At 51.5% G+C, this 13,705-nt stretch overlaps 1 protein-coding gene across 2 annotated transcripts; it reads right to left on the bottom strand.

Annotated features, from left to right (window-relative positions):
* Positions 1-1,155: 1,155 nt before the first annotated feature.
* On the bottom strand, positions 1,156-8,165 carry FOXA1 (forkhead box A1). 2 transcript variants are annotated; one of them, XR_013984859.1, is made up of 3 exons: positions 7,794-8,165; positions 2,180-4,181; positions 1,156-2,034 (listed from the first exon to the last, which is right to left on the bottom strand). XR_013984859.1 is itself a non-coding variant. In XM_081001255.1 (2 exons), exons 1-2 carry the CDS (start codon positions 7,863-7,865, stop codon positions 2,871-2,873), a joined length of 1,383 nt encoding a protein of 460 aa, XP_080857381.1. In that variant the 5' UTR covers positions 7,866-8,165; the 3' UTR covers positions 1,156-2,870. The 2 variants fall into 2 exon arrangements, 1 of the variants encoding a protein (XP_080857381.1); XM_081001255.1 differs by having other exon boundaries at positions 1,156-4,181.
* Positions 8,166-13,705: the final 5,540 nt, after the last annotated feature.

The raw sequence follows: 13,705 nt of genomic DNA, 5'->3' as shown, positions 1-13,705 counted from the left end.
ATCTGCAGCCATATAACTTGAAAGCATTTCAGACTCTTAGAAATAGAGACCTGGCCTCTTCCACAGACATACTGATGGAATAAAAATAACACCGAAAGCCTTACTTAAAATGGTCTCATTCCAAAGGCTTCTGTCACAACAGCGAAATCTGAATATGAACAGCTACAATGGGAGCCCAATAATATACAGAGGACACACTCAAACACTAACTAGCAACTCCATACACAAACTTGTGTATTGGTAAACTTTTTGGGGAGGCGGGGAAGGATTTGATTTCCAAAAAAATATTGCAAGCAGTAACTTCAGCTAACTTCAAGGGAGGTGCGGGCAGGACCAGGAAAGTGAGAGCAGGCCAATTCCTCCTCTCTTGCTAACTTGGCGCTAAATTCCACTACAAAGTGAAGCGATCTTTTGCACCGTCTGCTACAAGTCGTTACCTCAGCAAAGACTTAGGAGAAATAAAACGGAAACTGCACGCTAGAATTCACCACCAAACTGCAAAGCCGCCTTCCAGTGAACAAGAAAGCGAGGGCAACAGAGCCAGTTTCAGCAACCGACACAGTTTATATTTTTAAAACTCGCTAAGTGAATGCAACCCATTTCTCACTAAAGCCAATGGCAACATCCCTGTTTTGGTTGCTGCAGGCATTGCGCCCCCGTGTTCTTATGGGGGTCGATTAAAACTTGAGTCTTTTGTTAATGTAAAATAGAGGGGTGAGGGGGCTTCATCACTCGATAATTCACATTACAATAGTAGAACCCAAATTAAAAACAACATTTCTCTGCTGGGAGAAAACAATAACAGTATTCCTTCAATGCAATCTAGGGCAGATCGGATCCTCTATTTTTTCTTCCCATACATATGGAGAGAAGGTTTAAGTTTGCGATAAGACTCCCCCTAGCCCTGTAGGAATGTGCTGCTTGTTAAATATTCAGTACATTTAAAAAAATATTTAATGTGCGTCTACTAAGAATGCGTTTCTGTATCACAGAAACCGCTGTGAGCTCCTAATTTATCAACTAGGAAAGTGGGGGGGGGGGGGACCAACATCTTTTGTTTACCCCCTCCATCTATTTTTCTATTCCAGACAATTTAATTAATATAGACTTATCCATCCTACCCAATAATGGAACAAAATAAAATAACCCAAAAAATTCTCTCGTTGATAATATTCGATTTATTTAAAGTCCTTAACTGCAAATGATCGAGAGAGAGAGAGAGAAAGGGGGTGCAAAAAAACCCAAAAACATACGTCGCTGCTTATATTGTCATTTTTTTTCCTTTAAAAAAATCAAAACATTTTTTTCAATTACAATCACATTTATTATAAAATTAAGATTTTTTTTAATTTTCTTTAAAATGGTGTGTGTCATTTTTTTTAAAACCGTCATTTAAAAGCACTTTCAAGCTGTAAAGAAAGAAAGTAATAAAACCGTGCAAATAAATTAAGGACGTCGTGAAAGCGAACAGGGAGGGGAAGTGGGGGGGGGGGGAGGAGGAAGGGAAGCAACCCGTCTGGCTAGGCTAAAACATCGTGTAAAAAAGAAAACGGTGGAAAGTGCATTAACACTGGATGAACGTGCTAACAACGGCGATAATTAAGCGGCCACAAGAAATTCGAGAGGGGCAGAATCATGACTGGTCATAGACTGATCTGATGAAGAGGAGAGGGAGGGAGAGAACCCCTTCTATCTTAAAATATTCGGGGGAGGGAGAGGAGAATGACAATAATTATTGTTGTTACGGATAGATATAGTTCGAGAATGCACGCGGCGGGGAAGGGGTCCTGGGATTAAATATCCAGCCGTCCACGTGGCCAGGGCGCTTCCCGGTGAAGGAGACGCTTTAGTAACAGCTTGGAGGGAGGGGGAAATTAAAACGACTGCGACCCGTGCGACTTTGCATCCATATCCAGCCGCGACCCCTGTCACTTTGCAGAGTTAGGGCAGGGGGGTTCAGGATCAGGCTCTATGGTCCATGGGTGTGTGACCTATCTCTCCCAGAGGAGACATTACGAACCGGTCAGATCAACTCTGGGTTGGTTAGGAGATTTCCTTTCCCCAAGGCTCTGGTGGGACCGGGGGCTGTTCTGTTCAAGGACTCCCTTGGCATATATATATATATATATATATATGCGCATTTATATATTCAGCACTGTATCGCCTGTCCCTGGAGGACTTCCTATTTTAAATTTAACTTAAACCTCTCCATTTGGGACTACTTTAACTGGAGAGGCCTGTATACGCAGAGAAGGCCCCCGGTTCCACCTCATTCTGCCTTTTATTTATTTATTTATTTATCTAAAGGCTGGGCTGGAGGGGGGGGGCGGGACTTGGAACAGCTCAGTCTTGAGACCTTGCAGGAGCAAGCCAGCCAGAGATCTGACTCACTAGAATAAGGCATCTTCGTAGGTCTGCTTTTATTGATGAGATTACACCGAAGAAGGTTAAAGTGGGGCGGAGGGGGGGGGAATCCACTAATAATAATAATAATAATTTACAGGTTGGAAATCAATCTTTCGTGGTCATGGCGAGGGAAGGTGGGCGGTATATACAGTGTCTGTTTGCGGAGTTGGATGCGATTTGCTGGACTTTCCAGGCCAAAATAGAATAAACACTATGCATTGGGGGGGATACAATAATAATAATAACAATAACAATAATAATAATAATAAAGTAACAGTCCTTTCTTCTGCTCTCCGCCCCCTTCTCCTTTTGCTTCCCCCGCCTCGCAGGGATGGTGTTGGGGGAAACGCACCGTCAGTTTCGGCTGAGAGATCTAGGAGAAGGGGGAGGATGGGAGAGGCCAAACCAACCAGCCCTGCTGGGGAGGAAGATTGCTGCTTGGTGCGCCCTCGAGTCCCTGCCAGCTAAGACGTATTTAGGACGGGTCTGGAATACACACCTTGGTAGTAGGACGGCTCCAGGGCCGAGGGCTCAATGCCTCCCCGGCCGCCCATGGATGCGCTGCCCAGAGGCAGCCCTCCCGGCAGCCCGGCCCCGTAGGAGGAATATTGCAGCGCTTGCTCGTAAGCCTTGAAGTCCAGCTTGTGCTGCTGTTCCGAGGAGGACATGAGGTTGTTGATGGAGAAGGGGTGGTTGAAGGAATAGTGCGGGTCGCCCTTGAGGTGCAGCTGAGACTCGTGGTGACCCAGAGAGTGGCCCGGGTGACCCAGAGAGGCCAAGCTCGGCCCGGGGGGCACGGAGGCCGCTGCCACCGCTGCCGCGGCAGCAGCAGCAGCAGCAGCCGCGGCAGCTGCGGCGGAAGAGGCCACCGACGGCTTCAGCTCCGCTCCGCTCCCGCTGTGGTCCAGGCCTTGCGGGCTGCCCGAGCCGGGATTCGAAGGGGCGGACTCTAGCTGGCCTCCTTTGGCGCCTCGGTGCAAAGGCGAACCTCCTCCTCCTCCTCCGGGGTCTTTCCTGCCTTCGCTGCCGTTGCCACCACCACCTCCTCCCCCGACGGCACCTTGTCCCGCTTTGCCTCCTCCGGGCTGCTTGTCGCACTTGAAGCGCTTCTGGCGGCGCAGGTAGCAGCCGTTCTCGAACATGTTGCCCGAGTCCGGGTGCAGCGTCCAGTAGGAGCCCTTGCCGGGCTTGTCGGGCGAGCGCGCCACCTTGACGAAGCAGTCGTTGAAGGAGAGCGAGTGGCGGATGGAGTTCTGCCAGCGCTGCTGGTTCTGGCGGTAGTAGGGGAACAGGTCCATGATCCACTGGTAGATCTCGCTCAGCGTGAGCATCTTGCTGGGCGCCTGCTGGATGGCCATGGTGATGAGCGAGATGTAGGAGTAGGGCGGCTTGGCGTGCGGGTAGCTGCGCTTGAAGCTCTTGGCGTCGCGTCCGCCGCGGCTCAGCGACGGCGCGGCGTACCCCATGGGGCTCATGCACGGAGGGCCCATGGCCCCGTAGGCGCCCAGCCCGTTCAGAGAGGCCTGCGGGCTGCCCATCGCGTTCATGCCGCCGGGGCTGAGCGCCGAGCCCATGGCCGACATGCTGTTCATGGCGCCCCCCGACGCCCCGGGGCTCAGGCCCGCGCCCAGGCTGGGGTTGGCGTAGGACACGTTGAAGGAGCCCGACGTCATGTTGCCGCTGGTGGTCATGGCGTTCATGCTCATGTAGGTGTTCATGGAGTTCATGGAGCCCAGGCCAGAGTTCATGTTGCCCACGGGCACCGTCGAGTAGGCCTGCGGAGGGAGACACTGGTTAGACGTGGGGGGAACTGGCTGAATCTTAATTTAGACGGCCGAAAGGAGGCGAGAAGCCGGAACGCACCTGCCTACCTTCCTAACCTCCCTTCCCTCCGTGGCACCAGTGGCTGCCCCAGTCCCTTCCAACCTTTGCCTTTATTGGTCACCTCGGTGAATTCCCAGCTGCTCTCGCAAGATTCCTTTCTCACGCAACCAGCCGGCGAGGATTAGGATCTCGACTATCGCTCACAAACTACACTCAAAGCGGCACCTTCTTAACCGTATCCTAGTCTCTAGTTTGCGATTTATCACAGGGTTCGCTGAAGGGGCAGTGAGCGTGTCCAGGTTGATCCTCCAAACTCTAGAAATATCTTGGCCCTGGATGGATCAGGGGTTTTATTTGGGGGGGGGGGTGAGAAGGAAAAGGGGGAGAGGTCTCTCTCTCTCTCTCTCTCTCTCTCTCTCACACACACACACACACACGGTTTGCATTTGAAGGACAGCGACATTATGAATCTACTCGATCTAACTTTATAGGAGAACCAAGGCGTATCCGTAAAAGGTCCCGATTTGCACCGAAGGCGTCGCAGCTTGGCGCCCATCCTGTTAAAACGTTTTCCTTCCTTCAAAATAAAGAGTGCGGAGGGTCAACCACAAACCGCTGTAGCGCCTTTATCTCCACAGAAAGTAAAAACAAGAGTTGTGGAGATGTTTGGATGCGGCCTGCATTGTTAAGAGGAGGCCCTGTTCTTAGGAAGCAAAGATCCTGGCCGCGCGTGTGGGTGGCTGCGGGTGCCAAATTACGCGCAACAAACCAGAACTCGGGGACACGCGGGAGAAGAACCAGTGGGCCCAAAGGATCAGACACCCACAGACCTTCCCAGGTCCTGCCAGGGCAAAGCGCCGGCTGAGACAAGCCACGCCACATCCTTGCCGCGGGCGTCTAAAGTGGGATCTGAGGAAGCCCGGCGCCTCCTTCAGAGATTCCCCTTTTCCAAGGCCAGGTCATGTACTATTTCATTTTTTAAAAAAAAATAGAGGGAAACACCAGTGATAATTAAATACACTTAAGAATTACAGCGAGGGAAGAGAAAGGTCGGTGAGAGAGAAGCCGCCATTCACTCCAAGATCGCCAGCCTCGCCGCCACAAGAAAGCGCATCCCTAGGAAGGGAAGGAGGGAAACCCGACGGCTTGCGGCGCTGCTCCAAGCGGGTGGCGGATCTGCCACTGGGCTAGGCCGCCGAGGCAGGTGCCTTTCCCGAAGGAGGCCGGGCCGAAATCCCCGCGCCTTGTTGCAAGGCGCCGAAATGGAGCTCTCCGAGGTCGTGGCTCCTCCTCGGCCTCCTGCCCCAAAGCTTCCCAAAGTCTCAGAGAGAGGCTGGTGGGAAAAACAAACTTTGCGGCCTCTTTGACACAAACCCCGCGTCCCCCTTCTCTCTCTCTCTCTTCTGTGCTGGCTGCCCCACATTCCTGGCCCGCCGGGAAGTTTTCTACAAAATGAACAACTGCACCTTTTGGGCCCAAAACAACACAGCCTTTTCTTGGAGGTGGGGGGCGAAAGGTAGCTTCCCTCCGCCCATCTATTTCCCCGAGGTTTATAGTCAACTGAAGCTTCATCAAACCTTTCGACCGTCTAAATTAAGATTCAGCCAGTTTCCCCACCTTGAATCCCAAATAACAGAACGGTCTGGAATAAAAGAACAGACCAAAGAATAATAATAAAAAAATCAGTCTGGGGGAAAAATAGACTGAGAAAGCGAACCCCCGCTTAATTTTTTAAAAACGTAATTACTAAAACAACTGCAGCTAATGCACGCTATTAGCTGGGCTTGAATCCGGGAAAGGGTATCTCAGAGGTTCGCTTCCTAGTTCGCTTGTGTTTTAAACGTTCAGTAGGTGTAGTCACGGTTCTCTAATATAATTAGAATTTCAAATTCCTAAAAGCTAAGAGATTTATAATATGCCTGAGATTTCTTACAGAACATCTCTCCGACAGCGTCTGCACATTTTAGAGGTGGTTGTGATATTGTGGGTGATACACAGACGGTTCTCCTACTTCTGACTTTCCCCCCTTTTTTAGTAAACAATCCTAAGATTATGCAGTGTGACTAAGCATAACTGATGGAGAATATAATTTCTATATAAGCATTATATTTCTATATAAAACTATTTCTCCATAAATGAATCATTTCCCCCCCCCTTGCCTGGCGTGCTACGATTTATAAAACAAATACGTCAAGTATCCTTCACGGAGCAAGACTGGATGGGAAAATAATGTGTGCGGGCGGGTGAGCGATAAATAAAACTGGATGTAAAATTGTCAATAGAACACTGGAAAATCAAATTGAGAGAGAGAGGGAAATCTGGCGCGGAGAAGGATGAATTATGCTTACCAGTGAAGGGCCCCATATTAGCATACTAGCGGCATTTTAGGGTCCCCCCCCTCCTGAGTGCCTATGGCGCTGGGAAGAGGCATACATTTAATCTAAACCCCTTCCTTGGCCTCTGTTGACCCTTCAGTATTAAATAAGAATCCGGTATACGACAGCCTACACAAACACATGTTCAGCCGGAGTCTACAGCCGGCGCAGGGAGCGCATATGAACCCGGGACATTAACTCTGGGGAGGAAAGCAATGTTGAGCGATATCTGATTTTTTGCACACACGCCGTCAGGCCTTCTTGATCCTGGGTACCTCTCCCTCCCCGCCCCCACTTTTATTTTTGTTCATATCATCTTGTCACTTTCCCTTTCACGTTCTGTAAGGCTCAGTTCGCAGCTGAAGCCATTTTGGGGGGTATTTTTCGGCCTTTCACTCCCTATTCAGTTAAGAGGGCCCCATTCATCTCTCTCTCTCTCCCTCCCACCCTCCGCCCCATCGGGGTTTTACATGCTCCTCCACCCGTTATTGTTCGTTTGCGCGTCTTTGATCTTTTCTTGGAAGTTCTTTGGAGCATATTGTTAAATCAGGAACGTGGATATGAATGGACAATGCAAAAAACAGAGCCCGGTTCCTGGTCGCAGGCTCCAGAGATCCTATTCTCCGCAGCGCCACCCGCCGGTCGCGGGGAGAATTGCTCCCGTTTCAGTTTTTATTCCGCCGCCGCCGCCTTGAAAGAAGCGTGTTGCAAAGTACACACGAACGATTGTTATGCTCAGCAGAGTGCAATAGCAGCCCAAGTGAGAGGTGGGAGGGAGAGAGAAGGCGGCCGACGAGGCGGAAAGCGTTCCCCGACGGGAGGGTTAGAAGTGGTCTTTGCCTCAAACAACCCCACCCCCTGCCCCACACATCAAGGCCCTAACTGAGAATCAAGAGGCGTTGGAGGGGCGCCCGTAGGTCTCCAAGGCGAGACCCTAGAAAGAAACCAAGGACTCCCGTCTTCCGTCCACTCGACGGCCAGGGAGATCTCCCCGCTGCCCTCTATAGTTTCTCTTTGGCGCCTTCCTTCCCGGGTTCCCGTGCAGCTGGAAGGTCGAGGGAGGCAGACCTGGGCTTTGTCGGGCTCTGGGAGCGGACCCTGGCTCCCCCTCTCTCTCACACCCGCCACACCTCGAGGGGGCGGACGGAGCCCCTTTTCCAAGCCCTCCTCGCACCCCGCTCGGCTCACCTCCTGCGTGTCGGCGTAGTAGCTGTTCCAATCGCTCGTCTCGTGCCCTTCCATTTTCACGGTCCCTAACATCCTGGAACCAGCCTGCCCGGGGTAACCATCCAGCCCCTCCCGGCGAGTGGCGGGTCCGGGGAGCCCCCCCGCCCGCAGTCCCGGAGCGGGGGAAGCCGAGCTGCGGCTCGATCAAGCCCCCCGGCGGAGGAGGAGGCGGCGGCAGAGGCAGCAGCAAGCGGTGTGCGGCGGACAGCCACTCGAGGAAGTGAGGAAGTGCTGGCTGGGATGCGAGGGGAGTTGAGCTGAGGTGGATCTTACGTCGTCGCACCAGCGGCGGCGGCGGCAGGAGCAGGAGCAGCAGCAGCAGCGCCCACCTCTTCCTCCTCCTCCTTCTCCACCTCCTTCCCCCCCCCTCCTCCTCCTCTCCCCATTTGTCCGCCCGCACAAAGACGTTCGCACCTACAAAGCCGGAGATGCACCTGCAAACAAGGCCGTGCGCAACTCCCCCGGGGCGGCACTTTAGGCGCAAAGCGGTGTAATTGGCTTAAGCGCACCGACGTGCTGTTGGGGGGGGGGGGGGAAGAAGCAGAAGTGGGGACCCGTGAAGGGAGGAGGGAAACGGGAAAATACTGCCCCCCTCCTTTCCTCCAACCCCCTCCCTCCCTCCCTCCAGTGGGGAAGGGGAGGGGCGAGGGGGGATGCCAAGAGAGAGGCGAGCGCAGCCCCCTCTCTGCTTGGATTGGGAAGAGCAGCCGGCGCCTAGGGCTGGCTGGCTTTGCTCGAGGGGGTGGGTAGCAGAGGCGACCCCTTTCACTTGGTGGCCGCTTCTGGGGTTGGGGTGGGGGCAGCAGGATGGACCCCAAGTGTGCCTCTCTGCCCCCCCCCCCCACAGATCCCCGTCTGCCTGACCATCTCCCCAGGCAGCTCCTGGGGGCAGTTTTGCCTTCATTGCGCACGGGCTTTCCCCGCTCCTTTTTGGCCCCGTCCCCGCGCCGTCCAGCAGCCCCGAGCCTCCGTGTGAATGAGTCACTCCGCGTGACGCGCGCGGCCCCAATGAATAGCGAGGTCGGCCAGGCGGCTCGGCTTGGCAAGCGGCCCAGGTGAGTCACGCCGAGCAGCTTCGCGGCCAGCCAGCCTGCGCGCCCGCCATCCCTCCCTGGCTGGGGACCCGCGCCCCTGGCCTGGCTGGGGGCGGGGTGGCTGGCCAGAGTCCCCGCAGAAGGGTCCCCGGCGGAAAAAAAGCAGGGGCTCCCCCTTCCCGGGACGGAGGCCCCGATCCACGCCCCTGGGGCTGCGTGGCACCAAGACTTGCTTGGGTCTTGCTTCGCAGTAAATCTGACGGTATCCCCTGCTTTTGTGTTAGGCGATCCTCTGCAGATCCCACTCGGCCATTAACTCGAATAGGGCTGCTTCCGAGTAAATGGGCTGAGGTTCCCTTTACGCTTACAGGGTGCTGTCTTCATTGCTCCCAAACGTTGGTGGCCGGCCGCGAAGGATGAGGAACCACTTCGTAGAAGCAAGCAAATCGGTCCAGAAATTTGTTTCAGGGGCTCTGAGCAAGGAGGGCGGGGCACAGTGGGAGAGATTTTCCGTGGGTTGGATCTAGACTTTGTTAATTGAACTTCGTTCCCGTTGAAGTCAGTGGGGCGTGGGTCCAGTTATGGGCAACTTTGCCCATCGGTAGCAGTGGGACACCGGTCGAACGCACGTCGCCTAGGTTCACCCTCCTTTCTATTTGTCGAGCGATCCTATATTCCGCTATGTTCTGTGGTGTTTGTTGCCGGTTTAGTGCACGGGATCGCTGCTTAAAGCGAGACCGAGGCTTCTCAGCCTGTCCTCTATTCGAAATAGTGTTAAGTATTAGGGCCAGTGCCTGCAATCCTACGGGGGCGCAAGCCTCTCTCTGAGAACATGGTAAGTGTCCCTTCCGAGGAACGTTACATAGCACCGGATTGCGTGCATACTTCCTCGAGAGCAGATCCCAGTAAAATCAATTGGCCTTACTGAGTAGAATGAGGCTGAAAAGGCGATTTAGTTCCAATGCAACCGATGGAATAAAATATGCTTTCAAATTCTAGCATTTTGCGCTGGCTGACTCTAAGTGGAATGTGGCTCCTTTTCCTTTTTTGGGTTGGGAAAACATGATCGCATCAGGGGTGTGTGTGTGTGTGTGTGTGCTTGCTTGCTTGCTTGCTTGCTTGCTTTTAAATGGTGGCGGTGCCGAAATGCGGTTCCTAAGAGTTTGAACATCAATGGCAAGGAAGCAATCTCAACTGCTATAAATGATGGCGCAGCCTTGCCCTGAATGAATGTATGGACCACAGTCCCCACACACGCGTAAGGAGGAATTCAAGTTCCTATTGACTACGCCACAACTTTATTCCCTTACAAAATCGCAGCCGCCTCGACTTAATTTCAGATCTTTTCTTTCTATTGATTTCGCTGGAGGAATCTTACATCCGGAACAAGCGTTTCGGTTTACACGGGTTGTGCACCCAGTTTTTCGTTTTTACGTGGTTCTTGGGACACAGCAAGGCGATACACAGATAATAGTTTTCAATCACATCTGTTTGTTGTTCCATTTACGTTGAACCATTTAAAGTAAGCAAATAACACGATTTTGTAAAAAATAATATTTTTTTTTTAAGGTAACGTCCTTGGTGTAAGACGTATGGTTTAACCTGTCGACAAAAGGCGGCCTCTCTCAACCCTCTCTTTCTCTCTCTCTCTTTGTCCCTTCTCTGGCCGCAGCCGCCTAAAATTTGGCAACAGAATTAAGTCAAATCCTTGAAACAAACAAATGTCTCAAATCAGCAGGCGAGAACAAGGGATGAAAATGTGCCATTAAGGAAATAAAAGATAAAAGCACGAAAGGACAAACTGCTTTTGAATATGATCACACTGTAAATTAAAGACGCATTGAAATACAATACGTAGGGGGTGAATTGCCACAGAAGACACAACCTTTTCTTGGGATAAAAAGAGGGCCAGGGGTGAGGGAAGAGATGCTCCTGTCTGCCAGGCTGATGATGGACCTCTCCGATCCTAAGTAGCTCCCATTGCGATGAATGGGTACTATGATGCAGTTGCTTAAAGCCCCATTCATTTCAGTGAAGCATTTATGAGTCTCGTTCATTTATGTGGACAGGGGCTGATTTTGGCAGGGTGGAACCCACTCCATTTAGGATCAAAGTGCCGCTACACAGCTGAAACTCTGGACACCTTTTCAGTTTCACCATCGGTAACAAATCTCACAGATTTCAATGAGTGTGACTTCCAGTCTTTAGGATTGCAGCATTGCTTGCTTCCACGCTCCCGCCCTTAAAAAATAACGACAACCACCCTCAGGTGGGTATAGGATCAGGTGGCAGCTCTCTTTGAACCTCCTTCTAGCAACCGGATCCTGAAACACGCATATGTGGAAGTAAACGCTATTGATTTCAAGGTAGAGCTTAACTGAAAGCAAAATAAATAAATCATTAAATAAATGCCGTGTGTGGGGGCGCGCGTGTGTGCATAGCTTAAATGACCAGAGAAACTCCCTTTCTATTAATTGACCAAAAGTGCTTAGTTCCTCATCCCTTTAAAGCTCCAGAAATATATTACACCAGAACAGAGATAGGGGAATAAAATCGCTGTTGTTTTGTTACTACCACTATCAATACTAATTTTTATGATTTATTCTTATTTTGATTGGAACACTTTCGAACAGCGTACAAAAAGTTCCCAACTCGAACCTGAACTCAAAGCTTGGTTTTGTGCAATAAAGTTTAAATATATATTTTTTTAAGTTGTCCGCTTGCAAACCTTAAGCAGAAAGCATCAGCAAAGGAAGGATGCCCGGACCCCACTTTGTGGTTGTTGTGAATTCTCTGCTCAGAGGTTGATGAGAGATTTGTGTGTGACTGTGAGAGCGAAGGTACAACTCTGGGCGAAGTCACAGCGCCTCCTGTTGACCGGCCACAACCTCAAGCGCGCACACCTGTTTTTTTGAGACGCAGCTGCTGGACGGAAGGAGGACCCGATGCCCGGCCATCCCAAGCGATCGGCAGGTTTGCTGCTCAGGCTTCAACGGGACGCGAGTTCCGCATGGCTCCCGGATGCGAGCAAAACTTGCCTAAGCGCGTCGCCCACTGCGGGAACATCCCTCTCCCGGCTGCATACCAGACGGCGCTTGAGCCGAGAGGTGGGGGGGACGCAGGTGTGTTGGACTGAAAATCCGTCATTGTTTCTAGGAGGTGTTATTTTTTTAAAACCACCAAGAGCCGACCTCTGCTTCTTAAGCACCTCGGAGGAAAAAACAGATTAGTGGGGCTCGTTCGCACATCCCCTCCTGGCGCGCACTTTCAAAGGAATGCGCGCAGGAAGGTCTGATGGCACCCTCGCTAAGCGCTTTCGCTCACATCTAGCGGCTTATTGGGGGTGTAGGGCGGTGGTGATGGGGCGCGAGACAGCCGAGACACCCCTGATCTTTAACTCCCCGGGGGAGAGACTGCTTGGAAAGCAACTGAAGAACTCCTTCCTTTAAGCACGGTGTTCCTGCTCTCTGGAGGATCCCTAGCAAGGGGCGTGTGGACGAGCGTTTCAGCGCTGCTGAATTTCTCCTGCACTAGGAGAAAGCGAGGAAATGGATAATCCTGAGGGAAAGAAACCATGCGGGGAGTGCGGTGGGGAATATCTGTCAGCCCATTGCAGCAAAAGGAACATACCGTAATAAAAAATAGGCACAAGATGAACGGATTTTAAATTTTATTTTTAGGGGGGGCAGAAATCTTCTTGGACTAGGGAGCACACCCTCATGAGGTACACAGGACTCCAGATCAGGACAGCTCGCCCCACCATAAACCTGTTCATCTTTAAGATGCCGCGAGACTCATTTTTTATGTTAAGAACCAGAACAATGATACGCGCATCATATTTAGGAGAGACTCGACCATGGCAATTCTTTGTTTACGTCTATGTTTTACAGAGTCTGTCTCTCTTCGTTCACACACATTTACCTAGGGGCTCTCCATTCCCCCCCCCCCAAGGGAAATGCAACCGTGGCAGGGCCTCTGCTATAAAAGCGATGCGCCAAGAGGGTTTCTTATCTCCCCCTAAGGTTGCAGACCTAACCCCACTTACCTAGGAATGAGCCCCATCGAACTCGATATTTATGAGCGGACGTGGTTAGGACTTTGCTGTAAATATTGCACAAAATCCAGACTCCTCCTCGCAAGTAATGGGAAAGAATAGCTGTTTGTCTCTCCGGGAACAATAGACTCTTAACCGGATGCACAAGACAGTTATTTGCAGCACTGTAAACAAATTAAACCCTGGAGCCCAAATTGGCTCCAATCTTAAGCATTAGGAAGAAACCGCTTTAAGCGCCTGGTACTTTCTTCCAAGTGAACGTGCTTTGCAATGCGCTGTTCCATTGGTAAAATCATCTTAAAGACCAACATATTTATTACGACCACAGTCATATGTTGACCACAGCCCGCTCCACCAGATGCACGACTACCCTGAAAATGGAAACCAATTGATTGCAAGTTCAGATTTACACGTTACGCTTCTGACGAAGTGGAGTGTTGTTCACGAAAACTAATGCTACAGTAAATCAGTTGGCCTTTAAGGTGACACGACACCACCCCCTTTATTTTTTGTCTGCAGCAGATTAACTTGGCAACTGATCCTTAGACAGTATTTCCCACTGATTTCACTGGGGCACTTTCCCAGTAGCTATTTTAGCACCGGGCGCGCAATTCTGATCATTGATACACTCCCCACCCCCCTTTCACCTGCGTGCGGGTCGGCAGAAAGCTCGCTAGCTTGGAAGTTGCCTTCCGCTTCACCTTGATACCCAGGTGTGTTCTCATTGACATTTGTCAGGTAATGCAGCCCCAGATCCGACTGCTAACCTGGACGAGGAAGACTCC

The sequence above is a fragment of the Podarcis pityusensis genome (genome assembly GCF_964106645.2).
Source record: "Podarcis pityusensis genome assembly, chromosome: 1".
In the NCBI taxonomy this organism is placed as follows: Eukaryota; Metazoa; Chordata; class Lepidosauria; order Squamata; family Lacertidae; genus Podarcis; species Podarcis pityusensis.
This window is presented reverse-complemented; position numbering and strand designations above follow the sequence as displayed.

Bases quoted from the DNA above. Each gene is read 5' to 3' on its own strand.
- FOXA1 (XM_081001255.1), bottom strand. From the start codon at position 7,865: ATGTTAGGGACCGTGAAAATGGAAGGGCACGAGACGAGCGATTGGAAC. The intron at 4,182-7,793 runs GTGAGCCGAGCG...CTCCCTCCGCAG, and splicing joins ACTACGCCGACACGCAGGAG to GCCTACTCGACGGTGCCCGT.